The sequence below is a fragment of the Polypterus senegalus genome, chromosome 12 (assembly GCF_016835505.1).
Source record: "Polypterus senegalus isolate Bchr_013 chromosome 12, ASM1683550v1, whole genome shotgun sequence".
NCBI lineage: Eukaryota > Metazoa > Chordata > Cladistia > Polypteriformes > Polypteridae > Polypterus > Polypterus senegalus.
This window is the reverse complement of record NC_053165.1, coordinates 61,165,712-61,182,948: the sequence shown is the minus strand read 5'-3', so window position 1 is coordinate 61,182,948 and position 17,237 is coordinate 61,165,712. Positions and strand designations below refer to the sequence as shown.

Genomic DNA, 17,237 nt, shown 5'->3' with positions numbered 1-17,237 from the left:
ATTTCGTTTGATTTCCTTGGCATCTTTTAATTGGGTTATTATTGGCTCATTGTTATCACTCAAATTGGAAAGAGCACTAGTTTGATTTTTATTATTTTGTAGTCTCTTTTTTTATATATTATTGACAGAAGCTTTGTCAGTATTTTTTACTTACATTATTTCTCACTTTTAGTTACACAGGAACTTCTTGACCAAGCAGCCTCTATCTGGCACCCCACAACAAGGAAATCTTCTTGCTCTTCATGTTCTCAAAGTGGTTCTTCTGATGGAGGGCCTCCTAATGGCTGCAATCATGAGCGGTAAATCTAGCTGCTTTCTGAGGGAACAGTGTAGCTAAAGGGTGTTTCAACCAATTAATCAATTTTTATTTTATATGGTGCCTTTCCAAGAGTCCAGTATCACAAAGCACTTTACAAAACATATAAGAAAATAATGACACACTGAAAAAACGTTTAGAAATGTCCAGACATAATTGAGGAAAACTATGCCAAGTGGTATATAGATAGTAGAGAAGAATCCAAATTAGTATACCAAAGAAAACTGAGTTGAAAGATAAATATAAATAAATATATTTTTTCACTTTTTTGTATTCATACTTTTTCTTCTGCCTGAAAAGATTTATTCACCTGCTTGCCAACTACAATCTTTTCCAGTTCAATCAAAGACGAACCTTTTTACTCTCCTATAAGGACATGTGAATAGAGCATCCTACTCCTCTGTAGATATTCAAAACAATCAACAATAATGGAACACATTCAGAATTCCATGTGTTTGTGACAGCTTCTCAGTGAATTTTAAACAAAAAGATTTTATGCAATAGTACAACTCGATTTAGATAGCAGCACACACAATGAAGTCTGCAATGAGGATGAAATGTCACATTCCCATTCTATAGGGATCAATGCTGAGTTGATTTTTAGGGCCTCTTTGAAGTTACTTTGGGTTTCATTTATTAAATGCTTTTAAGACAGTCCAAAATGAACAGAAATTTTTATGTTTATAATCTCTGGAGCAGCAATTTTCTTAGAAAAGGTCTTTTTTATTCTAAGAAAATTATGTTTCCTGCAACCTTGAATTGGGTAAACAAATTTTAAAAAGCATGAATCTATATCAAAATGTTCTCAAAAAAGCAGTTCATGCGTTTATAACCTCTAGATTACATTATTGTAATAGCCTGTACCTTGGGGTTGATCAGGCTTTCTTACATCTCCTACAGATGGTGCAGAATGCTGAGGCCCATTTTTTAAATCACACTTGCAAATGTGACCAAATTTCCCCATTACTTGCCTCGCTTCACTGGCTTCCAGTTCATTTTCAAATTTATTTTAAAATTTTGGTATTGGTTTTTAAATGCCTAAATGGACTGACGCCTTCTTAATTCTTAGATCTTTTAAAAAATTTACACTGTGAAGAGGGCACTTAGGTTGTCTATCTAATGGTCCCTAGACCGAGGTATAAATGGAGAGGTGACTGGGCTTTATTGGTAGCTGCTTCCTCTCTGTGGAATAGTTTACCAGAGTATATCAGACTGGCCCCCTTTTTAGTCACATTTAAGTCATTACTGAAGGCTTACTTCTTAACACTGGCTTTTGAGTCAATGGTGTAAGTGAGTCATTTTTTCTCTTATTGTTATCTTGTTGCTGCTATTTTAATGTATTCTCATTTCCTTTATTTTAATTTGTTTTTAATTCTATGTGACCAATTTGTATGTCATTAATTTTATCTATTTTATTTTTGAATGTTCAGCACTTTGTTTCAGCATTCCCTGTATTTTAATATGCTTCATATAAAAATGTTTGTTGTTGTTTGTTGGACGGGAGAGGTAGTCCTTTCCCTGCAATTTTATTCAGAATTGACCAGTTTTTCCAAGACAATATGTGTATACAACACTTACTTGGTTAAGAATATTTGTCATCCAAATGGGTTGGAATGTGTACTGTGTGTGGTGGGTGGTCTGTATTTGCAAAATTGCCAGATCATACTGAACATACTGAACACTAAGTTAAATCAAGTGTTAGCTCCAAGTACCAGAAAAGTGTTTTGGCTTCAGGTCAACAATTGAACATGTACCATTTCATCCGGAATCATGTATAAACAATAAGAAAGAGATGAAGAATAATGACAATTAAAAAGTTAACTATAACAATAAAGGAAGATGCGATGGCATGTTAGTTTGCACTGCTGTGTATCAGGCTTATCAACATAGTCAAATTCATAACATCTGGGGGGTCTCCAGTTTCTTTATATATCCCATTGTGCATGTTAGTTTATGCTAAATACTACTCCTAAACTGAACTTGTGTTCATGTCTTGTGATGTACTGTCATTAATTAATAGTTGGGTCTTGTGTATAATGCAGTCATGATAGGTTATTGCTTCTAGTGATGTTAAAAGGTGGTTTAATAAAATGGATAAATGAATAATAAAAATCTCAGTTTGCATTTCTTGATAGTTATATTTTTTCCAGTGCTGAAATGGAGGAAAGAAAGTTTTTACACTTAAATCACAAAAATTTTTTCAGTAAAATTTCTTTTGCCTGTTATGTTATGATTTGTATGATTCATTTTTAGGGCCCCTCTGAAGATGCTTTGTGACAACATGAAGTATCAGATTATCTCAAGAGCTTTTTATGGATGTAAGTGTTGCATCTCATGTGCTGATTTTCTTTATATGCAAACATAACAGTATTTGAGGGTGTGGTTACTGTAGATACCATGTTCTTATTGCTCGTTATGAACTGTTGCTTTGAAGTAATTCAGAAGTTTTCATGTTTCCATCTTTTTTTAAGAGTTTGCATGCGCACTAGACTTAAGATTGACTTGGGCTCAGACACTCAGAATTATGTTTTTGTGTGCTTGTGTATTAAAAATTGTCAGTTTTGTCAAATTTAGACTGGTTCATTTTTTGCTTGGAGTCATCAGTGTTTCATTCTTGCTTGTACTAACCCACATTTATATCTTTTTAAACATGAAGTGTTTAGCATTGATGTGGTTTCCAAACTGTACCAAATTCACCACTGTCACAAGCCCCAGTAACCCTATTGTACCCATTCAGTCACAAATACAGAGAACATTGGAAAAAATACTATTTCCTCAAACACGTAAAATCCTGCATTTTTAAATATTTTTTTTATCAAGTGTTCAGTCAATGCAAGATCTTTACCTGTTGCAGCATGACTTCACAGATTATGTAGTGCAAAAACTGATAACATGCTCCATTGCTGTAAAAATTCTGTTGATCCAGCTTGACTGATTCCTGAAGCATTTACAAATGGTGTTGTAGTAAGAGGAAAGCAATAATTACAGTGCTCTTTATGAAACCTAGAAGGAATTCTAAAAACCTAAGCTGTAGCAGAGAGAAACACTTCTTTGGTGTACAACATAAACAAAAAATATGTTAATTTCCCTTAAGTTGATTACTGCACTGATCTAGAGATAATAGTGCAATACTTGAGGAAACAAGCAAGTGAGAGAGAAAGCTAATAAGTTGAAATCAACTTCCTGATGAATGTCATGTATTTTTCTGCAGCCACACTCTTCAGCCGTTGTCGTGGAGGTGTCCTAATTGTCTCATGTTTTTCTCATTATGTAGGGCTTGCATACTGTAGGCATTTGTCTACTGTACGCACTCATCTCTCAGCACTCGTAAACCCCATCATTGTGGACCCCAGTATTCCTCATGAAGCCAGTGGAGGTCTGACAGCAGATATATGGCAAAAATATCTGCAGGATAACATGGTAAAGTGTGCTTTTTTATTTACTTTCTAGCTTAAGCTTAAGCAGTAACTAAATGAGGAATTACACATATAAATTAAAACATTTGTCTGTTTTGTCAGTTTTTTAAAAATCATCCTCTTGCCTTAAGCTAAATTGCATAGATCTGTATCCAAATCATTTAAACTATAGTGGGGAGTTTAACTTATTAGATTGAACATAAAGCTTTTGCCTCTTTGTTTGGCCAAAACTGTTTTTTTTCTTTTAAAACCAAAGTTTGGCCTTCATTCTGCATTGTATGGCAAATATATGCTAACAGTTGGGATCCAGTTCTTGTGAGTCCAACCACACAAAGAGTACACAACAACTTTACTTTCACTAATCAATTCTCTGACTCCTGGGAAAATATGGGCAACTTTTGCATGTTAATCTATCTACTGTTTTTTGTTTATATGCCAACTTCATTCAAATCGTTCTCACAGATATGCAAACCATGTCATACACAAACACTTTACTTGGACAACGGAATGAAAATATATTTGCCCTCTGTCTGATGTCCTCTATTACTACACATTTTTGACAATTTGTGCTGTCAGAACTTCAAACTAAATCTAATATTAAAGACACCTTTAGTGAAGAAATCATGTATTTTTTTTTTTACTGGATGAAAAAATTTCCTCAACCTGAACTACAGCAGCACTGTGTGCAAAAGTAATTGCCCTCCTACACCTAATAACATGTTGTGCCACTCTAGCTGCACTTTACTGGCTCCACATAATGACAGCAACCAATTACATTTTATAATTCAATATGAGTTTTTTATATTGATTTGGAAGAATTTCAGCCTCACCTGAGAAGATCCACTATTGTTCCATGTGTTCTCCATTTGAAAATTATGGATTTCACTATGGTTTATTGGAGTACCAGAGCTTTAGAAATGAACTTGTAGCTCTTTCTGGGCATGAATATATTAAGGTTTTTTATGTCTTCAGGAATTTCCTTTGATTGCTGTATTATCTGCTTGTTAAATCTATGTTGTGTCATGGTAAGAGTCAAAATAAGTGAGGGCTGGTTGTCTCCCAATTATTTTTTCACTCAGTGCCAGTTGGTATTGGATAACTTCAGTAATTGGATAAATCTCTCTATTATATAAAAAAAATCCTGCGACGAGACCAGAATTTTTTGAAGAGATTTTTTTAAGTCCTGCGAGACGAGACTTTGGCCATGAGATTTTTTCAAGTCATGCCCTCCTGTCAACCATATTAAACCATGTACAGTACACGGTACTCTCACCTCTCATTCACGTGAATGCTTTTGACAGACACAGTTCTTTCTCTCTCAGCTCTTATAAATTTTAACGTTTTCCTCACTTTTAAGTTCGCAATTAAAGAAGGCTTATTATGTCCAAATCTTATTGAAGAATTTCATCATGAAGGGTTATCAATAGTAAAAATGGGCAATCCTAACACCGAGCAACAATGAAGTCAAACAAATTAACACCAAAAATGTTGATCGGTTACACAGCAAATTGCTTAAATGCATATCAATAAACTATGCTGAAACAGCTGGTGGTGATCATGCGGAAGATGACAACATCAACTTACAATATCTTGAAGAATATCTACAACCGTTAACACTGTCCAGTCTTCCACCGCACAAATTATTGTAGAAAGAAGGATGTATCCAAGAAAGGTAATGTAGTACATCTTCAGGGGATAACATTAGACAACAAAGGAGAACTTGATATGCCTTTCGTACTAAAATGTTAACAGTTTCCCATTAGAATAGCTTTTGCAAAGACAATTAACAAATCTCAGAACCAAAAAAAAAAGTTGTTTTATTTAATAGAGAGAAAGAAACAAAATTCATTCACGGGCAGTTATATGTTGCGTTGTCATGATGAAAGTCCAAACACAGAATCAAAATTCAATGCGATATTGATAAAAATTTTATTCGAAAAATTGTTTTTGCTGAAGTTTTACAGTAAAAGTGTAAGTTTAAAAAGTATTTGCATGTTAATTTCAAAGCCAAACAGAACAAAATCGTATTATGCAACAAATAACTCTAATGCAACATGAAACATAATTTACTTTCAAATTATTCCGTTTTACTATTTTTTACTAAGGTTAATTACTCTCTGTAATGTAAAACAGTTAGTTATGTTATGCATATGTAACAATTCCCATGAAATTGACAATCTGTTTAAATTGTACATTAGCATCCCAAAACACGAGCCTCAGAACCACAAAGAGGCTAGCACATAGCGCAGGCCCAGGGGTTGGCGAGCAAAGCAAGTAGGGAGCAAAGCCCCCTAGTAATATAAGTCAAAAAATGCAGTTATTTGTTTACTTATATAGGGTGGTACAGATCTAATTATACAATTTTCATTACGCTATAACTTATTAAGTTTATTACATAGAAAATCACCCGAAAAATCCCGGACCATCGAGAAGTGTGCGAACTGACGACATGAAGAATCGTCTTCGCACCAAACTGGAATCGTCCCCGCAAAAATCAAAGTCATCCACACGATCTGGATCTGCATAATTAGATCTGGACCACCCTGTGTGTCTTTGTCTAATATTGAAAGACATGTTGAAGACCTGAAAAAAACTCTGTGTTAGTAATTTACAGTAACAGAAGTAATTATGGAGGAGGCAAATCATTTTCTCACAAAACTGTGTAACTGTGATCACTGGTAGAGTTGCTTTCTTGTCTAAACAAATCTGAAATCAAAGTGCTTTATATATAAAATCCTACAATTAATATATTGCTTCTAGAGTATTTCAGTGGTCCCTCTGTTCGATACTGGGCAGGTGTAAGTGTTAAGCTTACAGCTGGAAAGATAAAAGACCATCCACAGCAGGTAAGTGCCAGCATTTTGGGAACACATATGAGTGCAACTTATAGTAGTCTGTTTTACTGCAAATACAATCAAAGCAGTGTACATTATGTTACTTATTCATGAGGTCTAACTTGGAGTTCTGTAGCAAGGCTCTTCTTTATGCATTTTACAGCTAAATAGGATTTCTCAAAAGGGCAAGTGAGGGGAAAAATGGGCACTTGTTGGTTTTCATTTCTGTCCATATCTTTTGCAGGCTTATGAAGAACCAGAGCTTCTGCGGCTAGTCTACTATGGGGGTGTGGAGCCCACTATTCGACGGCAGGTGTGGCCCTTCCTGTTAGGCCACTATCATTTTGGGATGACTGAGAAGGACAGGAGAGAGGTCAGTGCTACAATCATTTTATGTTACCAGATATCAAATTGGAAACAAAATCAAAGACTCTCTATTTTTTTGTATTTCTTGTGAATCTTCTGAGTTCATTTTCCCAAAATCACTTATTGACATTTTAAAAATGTTGCTGTTTTAAGTTTCAATTCAGTTTTGTTGATTGTCTTCTCCATCCTTAACTATTTATATCCACATTTTACCTAAAATTCTCATTATTCATTTTTTGCTGTCTGTCACATTTGCATAGTTTCACATTCACTTTTTGTTGCAGTCTTTGTTGGTTTCCTCAAGGATTTACTTCATCAGTCAGCCAATCACTGTATATTGCATATAATTTCTCCCTTGGCAGACACCATCCTTTAGATGTGAACATTAATGCACAGCCTCTGGAGGCACATTTTCACATGAAGATCAATGGTGGATTAAGTGAAATTTACTGCATCTTATAATGTGACAGATCCTCAACTTGTTTGTTTCCTGTCCCAGCTGCCAAGCCTCACTTGGGCTTTTTTCTTCTGACTATGTGTGCTTTTTTTTTTTTTTTTCTTCCTACTTTTTAATATTATTCTGAATTGATTGTTACTTTTCAAGTTATTGTTTTACTTTGAAAATTCTTAACTGGCACCCAGGGCTTGCTTATGTTCAGTTGATTTTAGAAGCAGTTGCTTTTATCTTAGTCAGCATTATGTTGTTGAGTTAATTCTAGGTATACATTTTTGTTAAGCCCTGCATTCCTTACTTTCTGTTTTTATGACCTTTATTTTTGCTTCTTGGCTTTGTTTTTCCCAAGGATTTTTTTCTAATTTTTGTGTTCATCTTTGCCTATCCTATTATGGACACCCCAACAAAGACAGGAGGAAATGTCTGAATGGCTTATGACACATCTCTATCGGGATTGTATGTTTGAGTGTCTAGTCTTTTATTTTATTTTGAATATTTTAATTTGTTTTTTGTCTTCTGTAGCATCTTTCATTTTTATTGCTAGCTGTGCTATCCTCAACTAAAGAGTATATACTGTACCTCATCAGACAGCAACATTTGGCACACTTAATATTAATCTTTATTTAAGCTTCTTTTTAACTTGTAACAGGAGTTTTTTGTGTAGGCCACTAAAATGTAAACAGGTTTTAAAAATTATACCACAGTTGGAGAAATTTAAAAATCATATAATTAAAAATTTTGGTTAGGTGATGTTAGTAGTCATAAAAAAGTCAAAGAAAAAAGTTAGATGGAGATGTGCAAAAAATATCATAAGATTAAAAGTGTGTCTTCTTCACTCAACAGGTAGATGACCAAGTGAGGGCATGCTATGAACAGACTATGAGTGAGTGGTTGGGCTGTGAAGCCATTGTGCGGCAGCGGGAAAAAGAACAGCATGCTGTTGCTCTCGCCAAGTGTTCGTCAGGTGCCAGCCTAGACAGCCAGATCCAGAAGATGATGCACCATGATTCAACTGTCAGCAATGAGGTAAATAGTTATCAGAAATTTGTAGCAGCATGACTCAGAACCATAAAAAAACAGGCAGCTGCTTCTTTCAAGTTACAGAGATCACACCAACATTAACCATCTGCTTTCAATTTATGGGCCAGATTGAGTATCTTACTAAGTTTGTTTTTTTGTTTTCTAAATCAGCAAAATATTGTTGACAGTCATAACTTCAAGTAAGTTGGCTGTAACAGGGGAATAGTAAAAATGGTAGTTGAGCTAGAAACACTGAATTATGAGATACAAAAAGAGGAAAATGTTTTTTTTTTTCTTTTTTCTTATTTTGTTATCTAGCTTAAGTATCAGAAGGTACGTTGACACATCAGTTAGTAGTACAGGTTCATAGGTCCAGTAAACTGGCTTTAAATTCAGGCCTGGCTGTTGTCAGTGATGACCATGCAGTGACACAATGAGTATATGTATCAAATGTGATTTGTTTTCAAAGAGTGCAATACCCTCTTTATATAGCTACTATCTGAAAGGAGTGTTATGACATTAGAATCCTTTCTTATATTCATGAGATCTGGCACCTTCGGGAACACCACAGTTTGCAACACCCCATGCATATGTCATGACAGTCAGACCAAACAGGTATCCAAAATAGCACCTCTCATGAAAACATGAAACACAAAATTTGTGTACCTTTACAAATAAACATACAAAATGCGATCACCTATGAAAAATATCACCTTAAAAAATAAGAAACACAAAATTTGAGCACTTTTACAAGCAAACATACAAAATGCTATCATCTATGAAAAAATCATCTTAAAAGGGGTATCAAAATAATAGTGTCAAAATACTGGTTAAAAAATAAATAAATTATAAAACAAAAATATATTTTATTTTCACAGTCATGGCATAACAGCACACGCCATTTCTTACTTACAACAGGACTAGTTGGGTTTTTCTTGGTTGTATGTGGTCCATGACAATTTTCCACACTAAATATGAGTCAATAACAATACCCAATTGTATTGTGTTTTCCAGTAGCCATGCAAATTAGACCAGTGCTTCTGGGTCTACAAAGTTAGTACTGTATATAAACTTTTTTCCTTAAAGCTTTTAATCGTAATAATATAAATAAATCTTAATATATAAATTGATAAGCTATAGTCACATGGCAATTTAAAAAAAAAAAACATAATAAAGTCTGTCACACATAAGCCATGATTTTAACAGAATATGTCAGAGGTGTAATAGTGAGTCGTTCACTCTTGATGTTAATGTCTTTCATGCACTCTAAGGTCCTGTCCTAAGACCAATGCTTTCAAAGGGTCATATAAGTAAATTGCTACTCCAAGTAAATGAAGAGAACAGAAAAACAATAATAAAACCCCTTCCAGCAGCTCTCACATAAGTATGCTATGCTAAAAACAATAGGTACAGATTTTTGGTTTAAATACTGTATATATTTAATAGGACACCACATCACTCCTTGTATCCTACTGTAGCTGTTTTTTTTTTATCCTCAAAATTTTAAGATGACTTGAATCTTTTGATTGTAACAGCGCATAAGCATCAATAAATTCAGAAAAGTATAGAGGAAAGACATTCATGTCCAGAGGAGGATTTTAAAATACTTTCCTTATAGATGTCTAACTGGAAACCACTGTTGATTGAAACAATGGAGTACCATGATCATACTACCTTGTTCTAGTTATGATTTTTGCTGCAGTATTTTGAATAAACAATAGACTTGAATAGGTGGTAGTAAATCTTTATTCAATTTTGCTTGATAAATATTAGTGGATTAGCTTTTCTATATCCTCCATTTGAGGAAATCACCTGTTTCCTATGTGGCTTCTTACATGCTGCCTTTTTTTTCAGAATAAATAATGACAAAGTAAAATCTGTTAATTACTTTATTATTTGCCATGTACAATTAGCTTAATGTTATTTAATGACTTAGTGAGAAATAGATGAATTATACTTTTGTCCTTTTGCTTAAAACCACAGAATTAAGAGTCTTACTAATTTTTTCACATGACTATGCATATACGAGGGACTTTGAAAAAGTTTCTGCACTTTTATATTTTTGTTGGAAATGGTGAAGGCCGGAGAAGTAGTAATTGGGCATTAAAAAGTTGGTATGATTCAGGGAAAATTGCATTGCAAACGAAGGTGACTGTGTAGAAAACTGATGTCATTTGTTTTTGAAATTCTTAATAAATAGAGCTAAAAAAGTATAGAAACGTTTTGAATGTCTCTCGTATAATATGAGGAAAGCAAGTTTTAGCGTGGAAAGGGTGATAACTTAAGTCTCAATCAATAACACAATATATAATTAACATTCAGCCAAATATATATTCTAAAATTGAGTGTCAGACTATATTCATTTCACCTTAAGCATCATCACTAGTTCAACCTAGTGCATTGTAGATCCTCCAAGGACCTCCTGAAAAGTCAGATTTTGTTTTTAGTTCTTGCCTTCCCAGGTGGACTTAACATATTACATTTTTGTATTCTATAACATATTAATTATTTAAAAGATTCTAAAGCCAGATTAAAAAAGAAAGTTTATAAACTTATTTTTCCACGGTGCATTTACATATAGAAAGGCATTTTTACCCATTTTATAAGTTATTTTTGGTTTCTTTTATCTATTATATTTGTAATATGTCTCTGTAAATGTCCTGTCCATTGTTGGTTCCAGCTTTGTGCCTGAGGCTGCCAGGAGAGGATTTCACTACTTGATTTAGTCTTACTATCTAACACTATGACCTTAAAGGAAGTGCTATCATTTAGATTTTGAGAAATATTTAATGTTCATAATTAAAAATCATTACAGGTCCACTTACTCAACTTGTAATCCTCAAGTTATGTAAAAATCAAAAATAATTAGCCAAGCATTTGACTAATAAAATGGTGTCTGTATATTTCCTAAAAATCAGATATTTAACCAATAGCACAGCCTAAAATTTTGGGGTTAGCCAATGTGTCAGAATAACTATTTTCTGTGAGTGTGTGCTCAACAGAGAACCAAGCTTCAAATCATGGCAATTTGTTTCCCTTTAGCTTTATTGTGCCAAGGACATCACAGCACTAAATTGAATAATATGAATAAAAAATAGATAAATTGATGAATGCCACTGTTTCAGTCTGACTAGGAGTAATTCCTAATATAAAATAGGCTTTATGTTTATATACATTTGTTTAGACATAGAAACAAAACATTTGCCATGTAAAACCACAATATTTTAAACATTTCCACAGAAATGGAGAATGTTCAGGACTTCTTTCAAGGGCTAGTCTCCAATTTTTAAAGATGTATCTGTAAATCTGCAGAACATTACATTTCTTTGGTCATTGAGGGAAAGGCAAAAAAGTAAACTTCCTTTCCCTTCATTTGCTCTCCAGTTTCAACAGTTAAATCTCTTTGTTACTAATGTTCTTCAGCAAAAATTTAATAGGGTAATGTGCATTTTAATTTACCATTATGGAGTTGCAACTACACATGTACTAAATGCCAGCTAATTGTAAATGTATTGTTTCTCTTCACCTGAATCTACTTTCTAGCACATTTGTGTAATTAATGCAGCTTTTGCATATTCTCTAAAAATATCACTGGGTCCTATTTATTTTTCTTATCTTGTAAACAACTTAGAAAATTTATAACTCCATTCATTATTCATGTTGGCTTTTGTGGAAGCACATCTTGTAACCACCATTTCAATTTTTGTCATCACTTAAAGTCTTCCCTGAGCTGTAGCTCTGGCAGGCAAAGCCACCCTCGTCTACAGAGTGACTCCAGTAGCAGCACACAGGTAAGGCCTGTATTTATTGATATGTTCTGACTTAAACAAAAAAATCAATTTGGGGAAAATGGGTCTGTTTTTTGTAGGTGTACTGAAAAGTGAGATTTTTATTGGGGCTATGTAAGGATGTATGTCACTGATGTTCTGTCCCCTACTGTGCTGTGTCTGGCAATTGCTGATTTCTTTAACATTCTGTATGTTTGTACATTCAGGTATTTGAATCTGTGGAAGAGATTGAGCAAATGGAAGTGGAGGTGAAAGTTGAAGATACCAAGCATACAGTCAAAATCCCTAATGGGACCATATTGAATGGAAGCTACTCTCCTGATTCTGGACATCCTTCCTCCCGCAACTTCTCAATCACTTCTGGATTTTCTGAGCACAGCTTCAGTACTGAGGACAATGTGGGAACAGACTCTGCAGTGAAAATGAGTGAAGAGCAGCCAGCAGAAACGCCACAGCAGCAACCAGGCCTTGGTCTTTGCAAGAAAACTGAAAGCACAGAGAACAGACAGACAGTTCATGTTGAGGAGATTGAAGGATGTATTAAAACAGCATCTGAGGTGCTTCTGCCAGAGAATCCTAATCCAATAATAATCCCTATGTGTTTAGGAGACCAGCATTTAGTTATTGAAACTGGCATGGAAGATACAGTCTCTCTTCAGATGGAAACCCTCCCAATGCTGGAGATGCAAGTTGACACTGAGGCTGTGAAGCAAAGTTTTGTAAGCAGTGAAGATGCACTTTCAGAGGAACCAGAAATGGAAAGTCTCTTCCCCCAGTTTGATTCTCTTGTGGTTGAAGGAGAAAACAAACCTGAAGCAGCTTCCCCCGTCTCTTCTATTGGGGTCACTTATTCAGTAAGCCCTTTATGTTAATTTTTTAGTGAATAGTGGCATACTAAAACAACTTTGTAATTTTGGAATATGATCTCATTACCAAGTAGGGTCCTTTCTGTGTGCCACTTTTATGTTCTCCCTGCATTTATGTGGGTTGTTTCCCATAGTCCACAGGTATTGATTTTAGGTTTGCCTGGTACAAATGTGTTGTGTGTGTGTGTGTGCATATGAGTGTCACTTGCATCAGGCTTAAGAATGGGGTATAGACGCTTGCTCCCCATGATCTAACACAGGGGTGCCCACACTTTTTTGGCTTGTGAGCTACTTTTAAAATGACCAGGTCAAAATGATCTACCTACATTAAAAATGCTATATATATATATATTGTGAAAGCTGGCCCGGACACACACAGACGGACATCTTAAGTTCACCCAACACACCGTTTATTTACAATATGTACAAGTTTGTAGTGCATCAACCCTAGTGCCTCTTGCACCGATTCCCCCAAAGTCCAGGGCTCACAGTCTCTGTGCCTTCTCTTCCTGGCCGCCTCCAATCCTCTCCCTAGCTCTGTCTCGCTACCTCCCGACATCCACCAATGACTGGAGAGAGGCGGCCCCTCTTATGGGAACCCGGATGGGCTCCAGCTGCTTCCCGGCAATTAGAGTTGGCCACACCCCTGTGTGGCAGAAGTGCCGGCTGCGCACCCGGAAGCTGTCCGGGTGTCCCCTGTCGTCTTCCCCCCGGCACTTCCTGGTGGCTCCCGGGATAAATAGGCACTGGGGCGCCGCCTGGCGGTGGCCACGGGTCCCTACAGGGCTGGGCTTCCAAGCCCCCTACCCGAGGCCTCCTGCATAACCAGGACGGACACCCCCTCTCGGTCTGGAGGAGGCACACGCCCTCCTCTGGTCCTCCAAGGCGTCCCGGCCGGGCTCCCACCCCGGCGGGGGACCACACGGGATAAACCGGCATCGGGGCGCCGCCTGGCGGTGGCCACGGGTCCCTACAGGGCTGGGCTTCCAAGCCCTCTACCCGAGGCCCCCAACCTAACCAGGATGGCTGCCCCCTCGCGGTCTGGAGGAGGCAGAAGCCCTCCTCTCGTCCTCCTGGGCGCCCACTATATATATATATATATATATATATATATATATATATATATATATGAGTATACTTTATACATAAAATATATGTTGTACCTTGCATAACTGAATAACCTTTATGGCACATTAACAATTCAATACATTTATGGTCACTACAGTATTTGGATTTAATAATCTTCATGTGGGAAAAGGCTGACTCGCATAAATAAGTTGAGCCGAATAATGCAGTCAAGGAGCTTTTGAATTCAACCGAGTGAAAAATGACGGCTGTCCGATTAACTGCTATTTTTGTTCCCTCTCCTTTCTCTTTCTCATATCTTTTTTCAGAGCAAAGTCAGTTTTCTAGTTTTTATGAACAATGTAAAGTGGCTTTCCACATTTTCCTTCTTTGGAATAGCAATGATAGATTGACAGATCAGACAAACGCACTTCGATTGTGACATTGTGAGAAAAAAAATCCTCTTCCAATTCCACATCCAGCCCATACCCTCCCCAAACAATTTTTTTTTAAATCCCTTCTTTACTCGATATAAATTGGAAGGCTAACTAGATCATAGCCGGAGTTTTGCAATAGCTTGCGGGTTTTATCATGTGTGTGGGATGACCAGTGTGTCAGAAGAAAGATCTCAGACTGGCCGCCCTGTATGTCAATCAAGTGGCAAATGCCATAGGGAGGATATATGATAGACTAACGTTTAAAAAAATTTTTTTTTGAACGCAACGTGATCTACCTGCATTACCTTTGCGATCTACCGGTCGATTGCGATTGATGCATTGGGCACCCCCTAATCTAACATATTGTTGAATATGTACAAAATCTGATAAAGTCCTTTCTTTTTAAAACTAATCATCCCATTGTATGCATCTGATTCTTGTTTGCCTTTCCTTTCCTCTCTTCACTTCTGCAGCAGGAGATGCTGGATATGTATACAGTGAATCTTCACCGTATTGAGAAGGATGTCCAAAGGTGTGATAGAAGTTACTGGTTCTTCACTCCAGCCAATTTGGAGAAACTGAGAAACATTATGTGCAGGTGCTGTAAGGCCATATACTATATGATGTCACTGGAGGATGTTTTTGTTAGAAAGATCTAAAGTGAGCTCTAATCTATCCTAAGTAATTTCTCTGTGTTATTACTACCTTGTAGTTACATATGGCAGCATCTGGAGATTGGCTATGTCCAAGGCATGTGTGATTTGCTAGCACCCTTGCTTGTAATTCTCGATGATGGTGAGTTACTTGCAGACATGAGACTGCTGAACTATTGAAGAGGTTACTCAGAATACATGTTGCTGCTTTGCTGTTTTTCCTCAGTGTTCACCTCTGTGATTCATTTTATATTTTTGCAAGAATAATTAAACCAAAGGCTTACATACATGCTATAGATGTGGAAAAAAAGTATTTAAAGGGAGCAGCTTTCTAAACACCTGTGTTTTGTTTTTCAGAAGCGATGGCTTTCAGCTGCTTCTCAGAGCTGATGAAGAGGATGAACCAGAATTTTCCTCATGGAGGAGCAATGGATACTCATTTTGCTAACATGCGCTCCCTTATCCAGGTAAGGTATAGCTGAGTTTTCCAATGTCATATTTTATTAAATAAACTACACTACTTATCATGGCTGCATTCAGGAGTGATAATTACAAGATGATCTATATTATAATCGGCTCCAGCCTGTAACCTACCCTGTCCCGAGCAACAAAAGTCTATCTACTATCATTGTTTATACTGTTGTTGTTTGCAGTGTAAGGGCTCATTTATACTTCACGCTCAGAACACGTACGCGTCCGCATCATGGCTGCCACGCGTTCCCAGCGTTCATTTCACGCGTCCTCTGAGCAGGTCCTCAGAAATTAACGCGACGCGTGCGCGAGTTGCAGTACCAGCAAAAAGTCGGGGGGCGCAGTGCGATAAAAGTCGGAACGTGACGTCAGAGTCTCTGTTTACTATCTACATGTGACAGCAAGCCTCTATGGAGATCCTTCGGGATCGATGCGCACTTTGCTGTTTGATGAATGGCTCAAATACAGCGCTATACATTATGTAGCCGATGTGAAGTTGCAAAAAAAAAAAATAGACGGCACAAAAGATGGTATGTGAGACTTTTAAAATGTATCGTGTCATTTATATATGTCTTTTTTATTTTTTAATTTTTGCAACTTAACAACAGCAACGTAATGTATAGCGTTATATTTGAGCCACTGAGAAAAAAATAAAGGACACAGTGAAAACGTGTATTTTGTGATTAAAGTGGAAGTTTCGGCTTTAACCTCGTAGTTTACTTTATCATTAAAGCAGACGGTCGTAAACGTCATCCCAGTTTTTAATCGCTACGAGCTTCTTGGACCTGACAGCAGGTAAAGTAAAACAATAAAAAATATATGGCACAAATGATGGTATGGAAGACTTTTAAAATGTATTGTGTCATTACGATCGGGAATATGCGACGCTTGAATATAAAAGCACCACGAATGCATCTGTATGTCAGCATTTTGCTTCAGCAGCGGAAAGCAGCAATAGATCACCAAACAGAACAAATTAAATGTCTGATATTCCAACTCTCTGCACATTTAGAATCTTTAGATTTATACTTGATATCACTTTCATGATGAAATGCATTAAAATGTGTATTTTACATTTTACATATAATTTCGTTTAAATAATGAATACTGTACTGTTAATAAATACACACATGGGGGAATAATTACACACATGGGGGTGTCACGGTGGCGGAGCGATAGCACTGCTGTCTCGCAGGGAGTTATGTTGCTGGTATTTCCTGCTTGTATTCCACACTGTGCTCCGGTTTCCTTCCAAAGATATGCAGATTTGGGGATTTGGTGCCGCTAAAATAACGCTAGTGTATGTGTGTGTTTGTATTCACCTTGCGATGAGCTGAGGCCTTGTCAAGGGACTGTTTCTCACTCGTGCCCAATGCTTCCTGGAATGGACACATACATCCCTGGATTTATGGATTTAATCAATAAACATCCTTTTCAGAGATATTCCGGTAAGGTGTTATCGGAATTTAATAGGTGTTTTAGGCAATTCACAACACAGAGAAGCCGAACATGTTCTCACTGCGATAATATCTCGCACTGCCACCTGGTGGA

General features: G+C 36.5%; 1 protein-coding gene across 4 annotated transcripts in view; it reads left to right on the top strand.

Moving 5' to 3' along the window:
• The window catches only part of sgsm1a (small G protein signaling modulator 1a), a 133,210-nt gene that overhangs the window by 96,707 nt on the left and 19,266 nt on the right, over positions 1-17,237 (top strand). For all 4 annotated transcript variants that reach the window (XM_039771783.1, XM_039771781.1, XM_039771784.1 and 1 more), the window contains 10 exons: positions 173-299; positions 2,570-2,634; positions 3,591-3,736; positions 6,811-6,939; positions 8,230-8,412; positions 12,126-12,197; positions 12,401-13,048; positions 15,036-15,160; positions 15,275-15,357; positions 15,573-15,682. In XM_039771783.1, the coding sequence (XP_039627717.1) occupies positions 173-299; positions 2,570-2,634; positions 3,591-3,736; positions 6,811-6,939; positions 8,230-8,412; positions 12,126-12,197; positions 12,401-13,048; positions 15,036-15,160; positions 15,275-15,357; positions 15,573-15,682 (1,688 nt within the window). The remainder of the gene's footprint in view (positions 1-172; positions 300-2,569; positions 2,635-3,590; positions 3,737-6,810; positions 6,940-8,229; positions 8,413-12,125; positions 12,198-12,400; positions 13,049-15,035; positions 15,161-15,274; positions 15,358-15,572; positions 15,683-17,237) is intronic.